The sequence below is a fragment of the Eublepharis macularius genome, chromosome 7, assembly GCF_028583425.1.
Source record: "Eublepharis macularius isolate TG4126 chromosome 7, MPM_Emac_v1.0, whole genome shotgun sequence".
NCBI classification, from domain to species: domain Eukaryota; kingdom Metazoa; phylum Chordata; class Lepidosauria; order Squamata; family Eublepharidae; genus Eublepharis; species Eublepharis macularius.
Genome location: NC_072796.1, coordinates 135,212,157 through 135,227,067, shown reverse-complemented (window position 1 = coordinate 135,227,067; position 14,911 = coordinate 135,212,157). Strand labels below are relative to the sequence as shown.

Here is a 14,911-nt window from a genome sequence, read left to right as displayed (position 1 = left end):
AGAAACTAATTAATTTCATTTCTGGCAACAATTGTATGGAGATATTTTATAATTGAAATGAAGAAACCTAAGCAAGGTGGGAAAAATATATAGTAATGTATAGACTATATGTTAATTTGATTGACTGAGGTATATATGGGTCAAATTGGTTGACTACTTTTGGTGGATAGCTGCATAATGGAGGAATTATATAATTAAAACAGTATGAAGACAAGATGTGCAGGAAAAGTAATATATAGAATATAAGTTAAATTGGTTGACTTATATTGAATGTATTGTTTATAGAAGTACCTAAAATGAGGGATAAATTGTTTGTCCCATATTGAAGATGAGATTATAAGATAGAGTATAGAGTACCAAAACTAGTTAAATGACTACTATTATTAAAAGAATATATGCCAAGAATGTATTATTTAGTTATGCATTATTTAGTTGTTAAAGTAAGTAAGAAGACAGAGGAAGCACTGTGTTATATAGATAAGCTTAGAAGAATGTGAAAGTTAATGTTTGACAGATAGAATAAATTTGAAATGAGTAAGGGAAAAGGGACAAGGGGTTGGAAAACTGTTGGAAGTCAACAGAAAGGGGGGAAAGGGAGGGGGTTAGAACTGGGGAAATTAAAGGAAATTGACTGTAATGTACAAATTAATGATTTCTAATCCAATAAAAAATTAAAAAAAAAAAAGAGAGAGAGAGCTGTGTCTTAACCAAGGTCACCCAGTTGGCTTCAAGCGGAGGAGCAGGGAATCAAACCCGGTTCTCCAGATCAGAGGCCTGTCGCTCTTCACCACTATGCCAAACTCTCGTGCTTGCAAACAGATGTGTAAAAGGTTTTTCAAAATGTGGCTTGGGTCCTAAGCTTTGCTTCCATTTGCTCCTCCCTTTGTCCTTCTGGAGGCAGCCCTCCACTGCACAGTGCTTCCCTCTGGTACAATGTACTTCTTGTCTCACTGAAAAATGCTGGTCTTGAATGACAGAAACGCTAACTGCTGGAAGAATACAACAGAGAAATGCAGGCCCAGGTAGACAAGCAGAGATTAGGGCATCTCAGTTGGGTTGCCAGGCTGAGATGGGCAACTGGAGGGAGGTCTGGAGGGCAGGGAAATGCAGGGTCATGCGATTGTGCCAACATCACCAATGTTGCCACATCACTTTTGGGTATGTAGTTCTAGGAATCCCTGGAAAGCATAGAGTTTTTGACAATTCCTAGAGCTACCTTTTGTCACTTCCGAGTTGTACCTGCAAGTGATATAGTGGTATCAATGATGTCGCTGTCCCCCCCCCCTTATTTTTCTCCCTCTGCTGCTTGGAGCAGTGGTGGGAAATGGAGCCTGCTAGCAGGAGTCCTCCTGCCATAGCAAACGATCTGGCAAACATACAGTGCAATCCTAAACAGAGTTGCACCTGTCTAAGCCCATTGAAATCAGAAAGAGGTGGTGGGAGGAAAGGTTCAGATTTGTACACTGGTGCACTTTCTGGGACATGCTAAAGCTGTACACATGAATCAGGCTTCACTCAAACTGAAAGGGAACCAGGTTGCTGTTCCCAGGTACAAGGTAAATCAAAACAGACAGTGTGCTTAGACAACAAAGTGAACTTGAAATGTGTGCTTTCAGCTCAAGAGATAAAGTAAACTGTGTGATTTCTCTCTACACTTGCATTAGTTGTTTGCCTTAACTCTCTGAGTGGAAATACATGTTGAGGGTTACCTGAGGATACTCAAGAGCAAGATGTCACAGTGTGGGCTTCAAGTCACATGTAGGCTGTTCTTGGTCGGTGCACATGAATGCTGCATTCATTGGAGCTCCCTTCACATGATTGCATCTGCAAGTGACTCTAGAACACCAATTCAGCTCTGTTTTTACTGCAAGAACAGGTACCGGAGGCTCCTTTGACTTGCTAATTTGCATTTCTTTAAGATATGAGAAAGTGTCAAGATCTGCATTTCAATGAGAGGATGTGGAGGAAACTGGGATACTTTTAGCAGTTGTGGATCAAATGTGTGAATGTATGCACACGGAGAAAATTGAAGTGTGACTGTGCAAGCAAGTACATGGGAAGTTGGAGGGGGGACATGTGAAATGAGGTCCACTTGAGCATCCCTAGGGACTTAAGGGTCAAGCTACACATGACGAATGACACTTGAACGGCAAGTGTATTTCTCCCTGTTCACTTGCCCTCCACTCAATCCACTTGCCGTTCAAGTGTCATTTGTCATGTGTAGCTTGGCCCTGAGTAACGTGCATTTCCACCCTTGGTCGGTAAGAAGTATATAATGCATTCTGAAAACCATTGGGGGCACTTGGCTCCCTCCAGCCACAGTCCACAGCGAAGAAATTTTGTCTACATGTATTTTTGACTTTTTGTGTAATTTTTTTAAAATTCTGAGCTTGCTCAAATAAAAGTCTTCCACAGATCACCGTTTTCAGGATCCCATGTTAAAACTGCCAGTCTGCCCTTACATCACAAAGCCAACTAAAGGAGTAGTGACTCTGCCCTTGAGTGGGGCTTGCGACTTGGTATGAGACATAGATAATGTTGTACTGATTGGGAACAATGACCCCCCCATGCTATTAAGTTCAGCATTCATATCAATGGTAAGTTACCCCCAAAGTCCAAAACAATCACCGTCTGGGAATTTTGGTCGGTGCAGCTTTTCATATCATTCTGTCTAGTAATACATTTCATGAATTATATTTGTTTATGTCTTTTATACACCACTTTCCTCCCCATTGGGAAACCCAAAGTGGCTTGCAATATCCTCCCTGTCTCCATTTTATTATCACAACAACTCTGTGAGGTAGGATGTCATGTATGGCCGAATCCACACTCACTCACTCCCCATCTGCTTATCTTGTGCAGTCGTGGCAATCAGGTTCATTCCGCTACCATGCTGTGCATCTTCACATTCACCCTTCCACTGTGTCTTTATGGTGCAACCAGTTCTCCACAAGCCACTGAGTAAAGCGTCACAGTGGGAGGTTCCATCCTCCGGCATCAGAATTGATGGCGCTCGTCACTTCCCGTTTTTTTTTTAAAGGGTCAATTATCCGGTATACCGATATCTTGACTCCGGTGAACGTTTCTTTTCCCGCGCAAACTGCTGCTCACTACGGTTGGTTTATCGGTATACCGATCTTTATGCACGGTGGAAAAAAAAGGGGAGAAAACGGATTTCCACCAATATCATGTGGTTTTGAGGGAAGGCGCAATAGTGGTGCGGTGATGGCGGGGAACACGCAGAATGGAAAAGCATGTGAGTATCTGCATGAATAGCACGTCGCTTGTGAAAAAGGAGTGGAAACAAAAAGGAAGTGTGGATTCGGCCTTTGTCTGTACCCCTCCATCCATGTCATTGTTCTAGGGGATGCTAATTGTCAGTATTATGGTTTGATTTCATATTGCAAATGCTACATGCATCCCTTTCGTTTCTCTTCCTCCCTACCTGAGAATGCAGCTGTGTAATCTGTGTATTTCTTTGAAGCTCACCGAAATGACCTTGTAGTGTCTGAAATGTTACCATTTCTGTTATGCCACTTTCTGTCTTGTCTAGCTGATGTATAAACCCCAGCAGAGGTTCCCAGACTTCTTCCCACTCAAACTTGTGTGTTAGGGAGGAGGGGAATGTTTGAGTATTTAGCCCTGTACTTTCCTCAAGTCCCTATTCCTTTCAAAGAAGCTGTACTGCTTGGAAGCTTTTCTTGTTTCTAAGTAAACTATGGACCTGTATATGGAAATGATCTGATTTCTGAATAAAAAACCATTTAACCAGGAACTTGTGTCTTGATGCAATGGCCCAGAGATCCGTCTGCTGTATCCTGCCATCCATAGCCTGACATAGGATAGACTGAGAGCGTGCAACTGGCCCAAGGTCACCCAACAAGCTTTCGTGGCCCAGGGGGAATTCAAACCTGGGTCTCCTAGCTCTTTGTCTGACATTCTAACCACTACACCACGGTGGTGGTCTATAGTCTTTCTGTCCATTACTCTCTAATATAGATTCAAGAAGAAGCCACCAGTGTATCTGTCCAGCCCCAGGTAGTTCCTCACAGTCCATTTCATTCCACATGGATATCCTTTTGTAGGTCAAGGCTGCAAACATTCCCAAGGAAAGCTGGTATGTAATAACACTTCATTGATTCTATTTACTCATTTATTTTGAACATTATGACTTCTCCCCTAGATCTACTCACAGTGATGTATAAGAACTAAAAACAACAGCAACAAAATATTTCTGACAGGCAGCATAAAAACGAATTCACGTAGCAGAACACACATGGCAAGAGATTAACTGTGCCATCCTAAAGAGAGTTACACCCTTCCAAGTCTGTTAATGTCAGTGGGCTCGGAAGAATGTGACTCTGCTTAGGACTGCACTGCAAAGCAATGCAATAAAAATCAGTGCAGCAGATTTAGGATAACCTTCGCATGGCATCAAAAAGAAAGGAGCTGTCAACCATGCAATGCAACAAAGCCTAAGAAACGAACCAGGCAGAGGGGATGAAGAGCAAAATAGGGAGTTTGTGAATGAATGATGACAGGCAGGCAGGCAGGCAGGCACACAAATATAAATGTCTTGCCTACATGAGATGCCTCAGTGCATGTTTGTCAAGTGCAGGGAGACACAATGTTAGCTGGGAAGTATGGTTTAAAAAGACAGAGCCGGTGGAGATCGCTCCTGAGAGGGTTTGTTAATTTCATCTTCTCCTCTCCAAAGGCTCTGTCAATTTCACATCCCCAGTGTGGGATTGCATCCAGAGGGCAGTGAGGAATGGAAATGGGCTGGAGCTGCCTTCCAGAGGTGAGCTTAGACCCGGAGAGGTTATAATGGTCTAAAGTTTCCCTTCTGGCATTTCACAGCCCCTTCACACAGCTCCAGTGTGTAGCAAAGCCTTTGCACTGCCGCCAGCTCCGTCTTTTTAAACTACCCTTCCCAACTACCATTTCATCTCCTGACATGTGTTCTTCACGTGTCAGATGTCTCCTGTCCAGAGACTCGATTAAAGGATAGAAAAGTGGGTAGCACGCTTTGCTAAGATGTGGGAGATTTTCGTCTACATATACCTTCCTTAGCTAATTCCCTCGATCTCAAACCACAGATGAAAACACCAGATTCAGAAAAATTGTTTAAGTTAGGCCTCCTTTCCCTTTTTATTGGGGGTTACGGGCAACCTGTGAGTTTGCTGGCATTAGGCAAAAACATTCTGGCACAAACTTCAGCGTGGCAGCGCTGCCATCCTTCGCTTTTCCCTGCCTGCACACCATGTGCCCCAAGATGGGCTTCTTCTCCCATACTATTCCACATCATTCAGATAATGCCAGCCAGTTCCAAAGGAGCTCTCCCGAGCCACCTGGATATGGTCAGCCATGGGTGGCTGGATTGGGTAACCTCCTTTCATTTGTGGATGTCTCAGAGTGCTTACTAATTCTATCCCTTACACTCATGGTCAGGGCTTTTTTTCTGGGAAAGGAGGTGGTGGAACGCAGTGGGTTGCCCTTGGAGAAAATGGTCACATTGCTGGTGGCCCCGCCCCCTGATCTCCAGACAGAGGGGAGTTTAGATTGCCCTCCACGCCGCTCGGCAACATGGAAAGCAATCTCAACTCCCCTCTGTCTGGAGATCAGGGGGTGGGGCCACCAGCCATGTGACCATTTTCAAGAGGTTCCAGAACTCCGTTCCACCACATTCCAGCTTTTTGGAGTTTCTGGTTCTGGCGTGCTGTCAACCTCGGCTATCCGCTAACTCCGCGGGAAGCCAGGCTGAACGCTGTCTCTTCGGGCAAGTCGCGTTCGGTGACTGAGCTAATTGCCTCTCGGAGAGAGAAAAGAAGTCTGGAGGACAAGACTCTTCTTATGGCCAATTTGAGAAGTACCCGACAACTTCCTGTTCCCCTCTGAAGCTAGCATTTTGCTCTATGGATGACTAGCAAGGCCAGCAGCTGTAAGTGCTTGCTTCATTGAGATTCCCTAATTGGCAGGGTAACACAAGGGTCCCACCCATATTCCTATTCAAGAACCCTAGTGGTCCATTTGGAAAAGGTGTGGGTTTGTGGTGGTGGTGGAACAGTACTGAATAGCCCAATCTTGTTAGATCTCAGAAGCTAAGCAGGGTTGGTACTTGGATGGGAGACCACCAAGGAAGACTCTGCAGAAGAAGGCAGTGACAAACTACCTCTGGTCCTTACTTGCCTTGAAAGCCCCTTGTTGGCTTGCCATATGCAGCTGCGACTTGATGGCACATGGGGGGAAATGGCACAGGTTAACACCTGAGGGCGCTCATGAGATCTGACCATGCTTTTATAACTTCTGTCTGGATTATTGAAACATGCTGTTTGTTAAAGCCCTTCGCAACTCATGTGCCTAAAGGACTACCATATGTCTTCATGCACTAACTGTAGTCCTTGGGTGGCCTTCTGCTAGCTGGTCCTCCACTTAGGGTAGCCCGCTTGGCAATGATCACAGCCTGTGCATTTTCCATCACCATATCTCCTACCCTATGGAAAGGGCTTCCCAAGGAGATGAGTCCCCTCTCTTCATGTTGAAAACCTCTAGGTGGGGACTAGAGAAAGGGACTGGAGTCTTCCCAGAATTATAACTGATCTCCAGACTACAGCGATCACTTCCCCTGGAGAAAATGCCAGCTTTGGAAGGTGGTCTCTAAGGCATCACATCTCAGCTGAGCTCCCACCCCTCCTCAAACTGTGCCCTGCCCAGGTTCCACCCCCAAATCTCTAGGAATTTCCCAAGCTGGAGCTAGCTAACCTACCCTCTCTAGAGCTGTTTGAGGCCATTTTATTTGCTAGAGGTTTTAATGGGGCATAAGCTGTAGGTGTTTTAGCGAGCTTATTTGGGATTTTATTGTATTTTCTATTTTTAAAATTTGAATGTGTAAGCTGTCTGGATCCATGGGAGAATGAGGGTATAACTAGCCAAATTAATAAATAAATCCTCAGGCTGCTGACTCTGACGTTCTAGATTCAGTTTCATCCTTGAAAATCCTTTGGAGCACAACCTTCATCGAATCCTTACACCAGTGATTCTTATCTCTCCCAATAAAGCAGTAAATTAAGGGGTTAACACTGCTGTTGAAAGAGGCACAAAGCACAGATATTTCTATGGCAAGCCGAGAATAATGTTTACTATAGATTAAGACGACATGTACAGCACTTAATGGAATGGCAAAGATAATGAAGAACAGGAGCGCAAGCAAAATAACTGAGTATACCTTGGGTGGATGATGCCCCTGTGAGTGACAGCAGATCTTAATGAACAGCGTCAGAGTGGAAGCAACCATGAAGGGAGTAAAAATCAACATGTTCAAACTGCAAATAATGTTAGTCATTATGAGATATGTTGTTTTAAAGGACAAAACGTGGCAAAATAATAACAACCCCCCAGAAAGCAGGCCAGAGAAGACCCAGAGGAGGAACGAAACGAAGACAGAAGCATGGCCTCTCCGACGGCGTTGGTACCAGACCGGGAGCAAAACAGCGAGGCATCTCTCCATACTAATGACTGTCAGGAGATACAAGCTTGTGCTGTGAGTGAAGAAAAAAAGCGAATACAGGAAGGAGAGGGCAAAATCCGATGCTTTATGCAAGGAGAGAGCAAAAAGTCGAATAAACAAAGCTAAAAGGGTGCCAAAGTCAGCTATGGCCAAGTTCAAGATATAAGTAATGAAATATGTCCTCTGAATGTACAAGCTGAGCAGCCAGATGACTTTTCCGTTACCCACCAGTCCGCAAAGGCAGAAAAAGGCCGTCAATATATAAATAGCCAGTCCGTACTCTGTGCTAGAAAAATCTTCTCTTTCAAGTGTGAATCCTACAGAGCTTGTGTTCTCCGTAGTCATGACGGAGTCGCTGCTTTTTTTCAAGTGATGCGTGTCGATTCCCAGTTCTGTTTTGAGAAGGGGGATGGGAGAGAGAAGGGATGAGACACTGAGGTAAAAATTGTACTTTGAAAATAACTGAAAGTTTCTGACTGACATTCCTACATTATTAGATGAAGCAACCAAATCCTGACAAAATATAAGAGACACTAGCTGAATTTCTGATTTTTAAAACAACAACAACAACAACTTTAAATTTTATATACCACCCTTCAGGACAACTTAATGCCCACTCAGAGTAGTTTACAAAGTGTGTTCTCATTATCCTCATGACAATCATCCTGTGAGGTGGGTGGGGATGAAAGAGCTCTGGAAGAGCTGTGACTGACCCGAAGTCACCCAGCTGACTTCAAGCAGAGGCATGGGAAAGCAAACCTGGCTTTCCAGATTAGAGTCCTGCTGCTCTTACACACTACACCGGACTGTATTGTGTGAACACATGAATGTAACAGAGAGAGAGAGAGAGAGAGAGAGAGAGATCATAGCCAGTCTGGCAGTAGCACAGTTTGGAAGAGTTGGGTTCTTTTCCCCTGGCATTGGAAAAGCACATCTCCTAAATCTTCCAAATTTTAATTGATTCTTGATCATTTCTGTCAAATAGTTTTCACTCATTTTCCTGGAAAGTTAGCCATAAGTAATAGAGACCTGAATTGAACATTTTAGAACCATCAAAATTCTCCACATTTTCCAGTTCTAGTTCATTTTTCAGTATGATAATTTTAAAAACAAATTCAGGTTAGCCTTTACAGTAGATATTTTACTTTTAAATACAAATGTCAGGTATGTATTGTCGAAGGCTTTCACGGCCGGAGAACGATGGCTGTTGTGGGTTTTCCGGGCTGTATTGCCGTGGTCTTGGCATTGTAGTTCCTGACGTTTCGCCAGCAGCTGTGGCAGGCATCTTCAGAGGTGTAGCACCAAAAGACAGAGATCTCTCAGTGTCACAGTGTGGAAAAGATGTAGGTCATTTGTATCTACTCAGGAGGGGTGGGGTTGAGCTGAGTCATCCTGTAAGAGTTTCCCAGGGTGTGGAATGCTAATGGCGGGAGGCTTCACTGTATCCTGAGGAGGTTCTTTTGCATATGGATTGGTACTTGATGTGCTAATCTTCTCTGCAGGCTATTGTCGGGGATAGAATGTTTTGTTAGCCTGGTGTTTTTCAGAACTGGAAACCATGCTCTGTTCCTTCTTAAGGTTTCTTCTTTCCTGTTGAAGTTTTGCTTATGCTTGTGAATTTCAATGGCTTCCCTGTGCAGTCTGACAAAGTAGTTGGAAGTGTTGTCCAGTATTTTGGTGTCCTGGAATAAGATACTGTGCCCTGTTTGCGTTAGGCTATGTTCAGCCACTGCTGATTTTTCAGGTTGTCCAAGTCTGCAGTGTCTTTCATGTTCTTTTATTCTTGTCTGGATGCTACGCTTTGTGGTCCCGATGTAAACTTGTCCACAGCTGCAGGGTATACGGTATACTCCTGCAGAGGTGAGGGGGTCTCTACTGTCTTTTGCTGATCGTAGCATCTGTTGTATTTTTCGGGTGGGTCTGAATACTGCTTGAAGGTTATGCTTTTTCATAAGCTTTCTCATCTGATCAGTAATTCCTTTGATATATGGCAAAAACACTTTTCCTGTAGGAGACTGTTTTTCCTTGGTTGTTTGATTCATCCTGGGTTTGATTGCTCTTCGGATTTCATTTCTGGAGTAGCCATTTGCCTGAAGTGCGTGGTTTAGATGATTAATTTCCTCATTGAGAAAGTGCGGCTCACATATCCGTCTTGCACGATCCACTAATGTTTTCATTATGCCTCTTTTCTGTGGGGGGTGGTGATTGGAGTTTTTGTGTAAGTACCGATCAGTGTGAGTTGGTTTCCTGTAGACCTTGTGACCTAACTGAAAGTTTGCTTTGCGGATGACCAAGGTATCCAGGAATGGGAGTTTTCCTTCGATTTCTTTCTCCATTGTGAATTGTATGTTCAGGTGGATGTTGTTGAGATGATTCAAAAACCCCATCAATTCTTCCTCCCCATGGCTCCAAATGATAAATGTATCATCCACAAACCGGAACCATACACTAGGTTTGTGGGGTGCCTATTCTAGAGCTGTTTTTTCAAAATGTTCCATGTAGAAGTTTGCTATAACTGTTTGCTATCCCTGTTTACCAAGGTTCCAGTAAAAGACACTATTGCACTTATTAATCAGATTTTCCCAGAGGATGTAACAGCCTTATTCCACCATTGTCTGACAACCAGTTACTTCCAATGGGACAACGAATTCTATGAACAGATGGATGGGGTGGCCATGGGGAGCCCACTCAGCCCAGCCCAATTACTTGACTGAAGATAACACACACAGTGGAATGTCTATCATTAACATACAAATGCCCCAGGCCTTGATCCACCTCTTCCACTGATTTCCCATGGAAAAGGTTGGTTGACCAGTAATTGGCAGTGCTTCCATCACCTTTGCAGAGTTGGTTCTCTCTTTCAAGGGGCAATTTCTTCCTTGCATTCAAGACTAGCCAAGTATATCTGCTTCCTGTTTTAAACAACACCCCCTCCAGACAATGAAGCTTATCATATTCTTCAGAGCACCATAAGAACAGGCCGAGATATCTTTTCCTTACTTCTACTATGGCAGCTCTTTTGAAGTTTGGATGGCCTCGGTGGCACCATTATGACAGGAAAACGCTTGCAATGGGTATGAAGCTCCCGCTCACTGGCAGTTTTCAAGAAGAGGCTGGATGAATACTTGTCAGAGATGCTTTAGGCTGATCCTGCACTGGGCAGGGGGTTGGACTAGATGGTCTGTATGGCCCCTTCCAACTCTATGATTCTATGATTCTAAGATTGTTCTGTTGGCTGCCAAAAACTGGTTTCAGACTGAATTTTGGCAACATTACCTTGAAGTCACATTTTGGCAGTTCTAAAGCCCAATATGCAGATCCACAGTAGGATATTGCATAAATGGTAAAAAGATAAAGGTAGGCTGCTTCCACACACGTTGGATAATCCACTTTCAATACTCTTTAGTGAACATTTGAAACGGATTTTCCATGTGTGGAACAAAAAATCTACTTCTAAAGGATTACGAAAGTGCATTGAAAGTGCATTATTCAACGTGTGTGGAAATGGCCGTAGTCCCCTGTGCAAACACCGAGTCATTACTGACCCATGGGGGAACATCGCATCACGTTTTCTTGGCAGACTTTTTGTTACAGGGTGGTTTGCCATTGCCTTCCCCAGTCATCTACGCTTTACCACCAGGAAACTGGGTACTCATTTTACTGACCTTGGAAGGATGGAAGGCTGAGTCAGCCTTGAGCTGGTTACCTGAACCCGGCTTCCACCAGGATCAAACTCAGGTCGTGAGCAGAGCTTGGGCTGCAGTACTGCAGTTTACCACTCTGCACCTTGGATCTCTTTCCTAAAGTCCAATATGCAGATCCTCAGTAGGATTTACAGACAAGTCAGTGGAAGATATTGCATAGAGAATTACATTACAACTTTAACCATTTTATTCCTGACTGTGGCAGCTAAAACAATTATTTGGGTCCATGTGGTATGTTCTGCTGGTGCAGATACCATTTGTCAGCAGAATGAATATTCCAAAGATGGGAGGGCGTGCTCCACCAGTATCAGAGCCTCTTGGGTCAGTGGAAGGCACCTGGTACAGTGATGGTGCCACCGTGATAAAGAGACAGACACTGCAGGCTACACTACTGGGTCCTGTCTGTTGATGTAGAGATGGTCCTACAGGGTAATTTCTGCATTGTTAAAGATGTCACATTTAATTCCTTATGCCTTGCTCAGCAACATTTCATTTCTGTGTTTGGATCTATGCTTGTTTTTAAATTTGTGCAACCCATACCCTATTGTTTTTGCTCATTGGGTATGTCAGCTGTTGATCGTGTCGACTCACACTGTGTAATCTGCCTTGAGTCTCAGTGAGAAAAGTGGACTATAAATAAATAAATAAATGCTACTTGAATGTTTTTTCCTTGACGCAAATTTTCAGATATGGGCAGTGAGCTCAATCGAATTATGGGAGCAAAGGGCATTTAGTAGAAGCTGTTGGAAATGCAATGTCTTGTGTACAGAGGCAGAAGACACAGAATACCTGCAGGGGGCAGCAAACTTGACAGTTAGATAGCAAAATAAGATCCTTCTTTCTTCCTCTCTTCTGTCCTTCTTGCATATTTCCAGATTGGTATTCTTAGCCCACTTCCTGCTTCTTCCCGGAAGTCCCTCTCTCCCATTTTAGTAAGGTAGTTAGTATCTGTTCTATTTCTCTGCTTTCTATCAGAGCTGTAGCTCCTGAATAAACTCTCTTCCTTCATTCCTTAATCAGATTCAAGATCATTCCCAAGTTATACCAGACCCTACAGAAGCAAGCGGAAAGACCAGGGTTCGAGATTTACCTATGAAAAGGATCTCATAGCATTTCCCTGCCAGCTGAGATATAATGGCTCAGGGGGAAGCTGATGGCAGTCAAGGTTATGGTCAGGCAGCCTCCTTCAGGATCCAAGGGTATCCCAAAAGCCCTCTTTGATGAACCTTAATCAACAATATAATAGTAGAAAACCTATATCAACATAAACCAAAGCAATCTAGCATCCAGTTAAACAATAGAAAGAAAGAAGGATGGCTAAAAACCAGGTGAGGCCAATCTGAAAGCAAAGAAAAAAAGACGAAAGGAAAGAGAAAGAAAGAGAGAGCAAATAAAACTAAGCAACAGGGTAGGGTTGCCAGGCTGAACATGGCAACTGACTGAAGAGCTGGGACCAAGGACATGGGGTGGTGGCAGCTGCAACATCAGTGACATCACCAATGTTGCTTAGGGCTGCCATGAATATGGAGTCCCTCGACAGGGGATCTCCAGGTCCCCATAGTCTCCCAGCGGGGGACTGGGAGCTGCTCCTGGCTTGCGTGATGATGTCACTTCTGTAAGTGATGACAGCACGTGGGGTCAAAGGGCGCCCTGGGTCAAAGGGGGCCCTTGAAGCTGCTGCCTCTGGCTCTTGCTGTGGCTGTGGCTGCTCGCTCTTGCCACAGCCCACCCATCCACTTGCTCACTTGCTCGCTTGCTTGCTCTCGCTGCGACCATATCCTGCCTTCATTTGGCACACATGGGTCGTGGCAGTGAGAGGTAGCAGCGAGAGGTGGTGGCAGCAAGATCTGGCGCTGGCGGCAGGTGATGAGAGCAGCCTGCCCTTGCCACTGCTGCCTTCACTGCCCAAGGAGGGGGTGCCCCAGGGAGCGCACCCCCTGCCAGCCAGGTAAGTGGGTGCAGGGGGAAAGGGTGGGATCAAGGGATCCCCTGCCCTGGCAGGTGAATGGCAATCCTAATGTTGCTCCATCACTTCCAGGTACAATGGGAAGTAACAAAGGAAAGCTCTAGGAATCATCAGGAACTTGATGGTTTCACCATCATGTTTATGGCAATTCCTAGAGCTAACATTTGTAATTTGGGAACAACCTGGATGTTGGTGACATTGCTGCTTTGTTTTTTAAATCTCCCACCACCCTTTGGCAATGGTGGGACAAGAGGGCTATTAGTGGGAGATCTTCCACTATGTCAGCTCTACAGCATGGGGTATAAATCAGTTTGGGTGGGTTGGGGGGACTTCATTATTTCAGGCAAGTAAGATCTTTCTACTGCAAGTGTTCAAGCCCCACTTGGCACAAGACATACTTCCAGATAAGCTTTAGTGGTCACCCCAAAAGTGTCTACAGGCACCTCTAGGCAATGTCTTCCCAAAATTTCCTCTCCTCCTTCTTGACCACCTCTCTCTGGTGTAATATAACGCAACTGAAAGGGCTGATGTTAGAAAAGGCCACTTTGATTTCTCCTCAAAGAGAAATGAAAGAGAACCTCCTCTTTTAAAAGAGGGAAAAGAGAAGAAGAGGGATCGATGGGTACATTTCAAGAAGTGAAATTTGGGAAAAGAAACCCCCACTATAACAACACTGCTCACAAGTTCAGAAGACAAACACTCGAGGAAGGTGATTTGGATGGAAAGGGGGCGACATGCTAAATGCTGACGAAGAAGACAAAAGAAAACAGTTGTGCAAGAAAAGCTAGACAGAACAAATATATTTTATATTTCTTAGGTATACTGATGGAAGCATGAAGCAGATAATCACTTACATGACCAATGAAAAGGAGTGTAGCTAACATAAGATGCAGAGGATGGGATTTCACAGAATAATATAATCATAGGGTTGGAAGATACTTCCAGGGTCATCTAGTCCAACCCCCTGTACAATGCAGGGAATTCACAACTACCTTCTCTCCCCCCCCCCCCCAATACCCAGTGACCTCTGCTTCATGGCAAAATCCTGCAGGATCTCTAGCTAAACCAGCCTGGGGGAAATTGCTACCTGTCCCCAAGGTAGTGAATGGCATTACTCTAAGCATGTAAGAAGGGGCCATGAGAACTAAGCACCGATGTAGCCCTTCCTGCCCTCCCTCTCATGATCTGCCCAGGTTCACAGAATCAGCATTGCTGTCAGATGGCCATCTGGCCTATGCTTATAAACCTTCAAAGAAGGAGACCCCACCACCTCCCGAGGAAGCCTGTTCCACTGCTCTAACTGTCAGGGACTGCTCTAACTGTCTAACAGGGACTGCTCTAACTGTCAAGAAGTTCTTCCTAATGTTTAGCTGAAATTCTTTTGATTTAATTTCAACCCATTGGTTCTGGTCTGACCTTCTGGGGCAATAGAAAACAACTATTGTGAGGTCCTCTATATGGCACCCCTTCAAGTACTTGAAGATGGTTATCATATCACCTCGCTCTCAGTCGTCTCGTCTTCATTTATGAAGATATATTAAACTGAGAATAGCGCAAGACCAGAAAACTTCAGGGAGGTTTTCACATACCTATAAATCACAGCAGATCAGTAACATGGCAATCAGGCAATGGCGGGACAGCATGCAGGAATAACGGAGAAGACTTTAACTCTTGAGTTCTGAGAAAAATGAGAGACCAGCATTGCCCAATGTATAGGAGATCAGATTGGTTCTT

At 44.4% G+C, this 14,911-nt stretch overlaps 1 protein-coding gene across 1 annotated transcript; it reads right to left on the bottom strand.

Annotated features, from left to right (window-relative positions):
• Positions 1 to 6,949: 6,949 nt before the first annotated feature.
• Positions 6,950 to 7,852, bottom strand: LOC129334011 (mas-related G-protein coupled receptor member H-like). Its single transcript, XM_054985933.1, has one exon. The coding sequence runs from the start codon at positions 7,850 to 7,852 to the stop codon at positions 6,950 to 6,952; it is 903 nt and encodes a 300-aa protein (XP_054841908.1).
• Between the last annotated feature and the right edge of the window lie 7,059 nt (positions 7,853 to 14,911).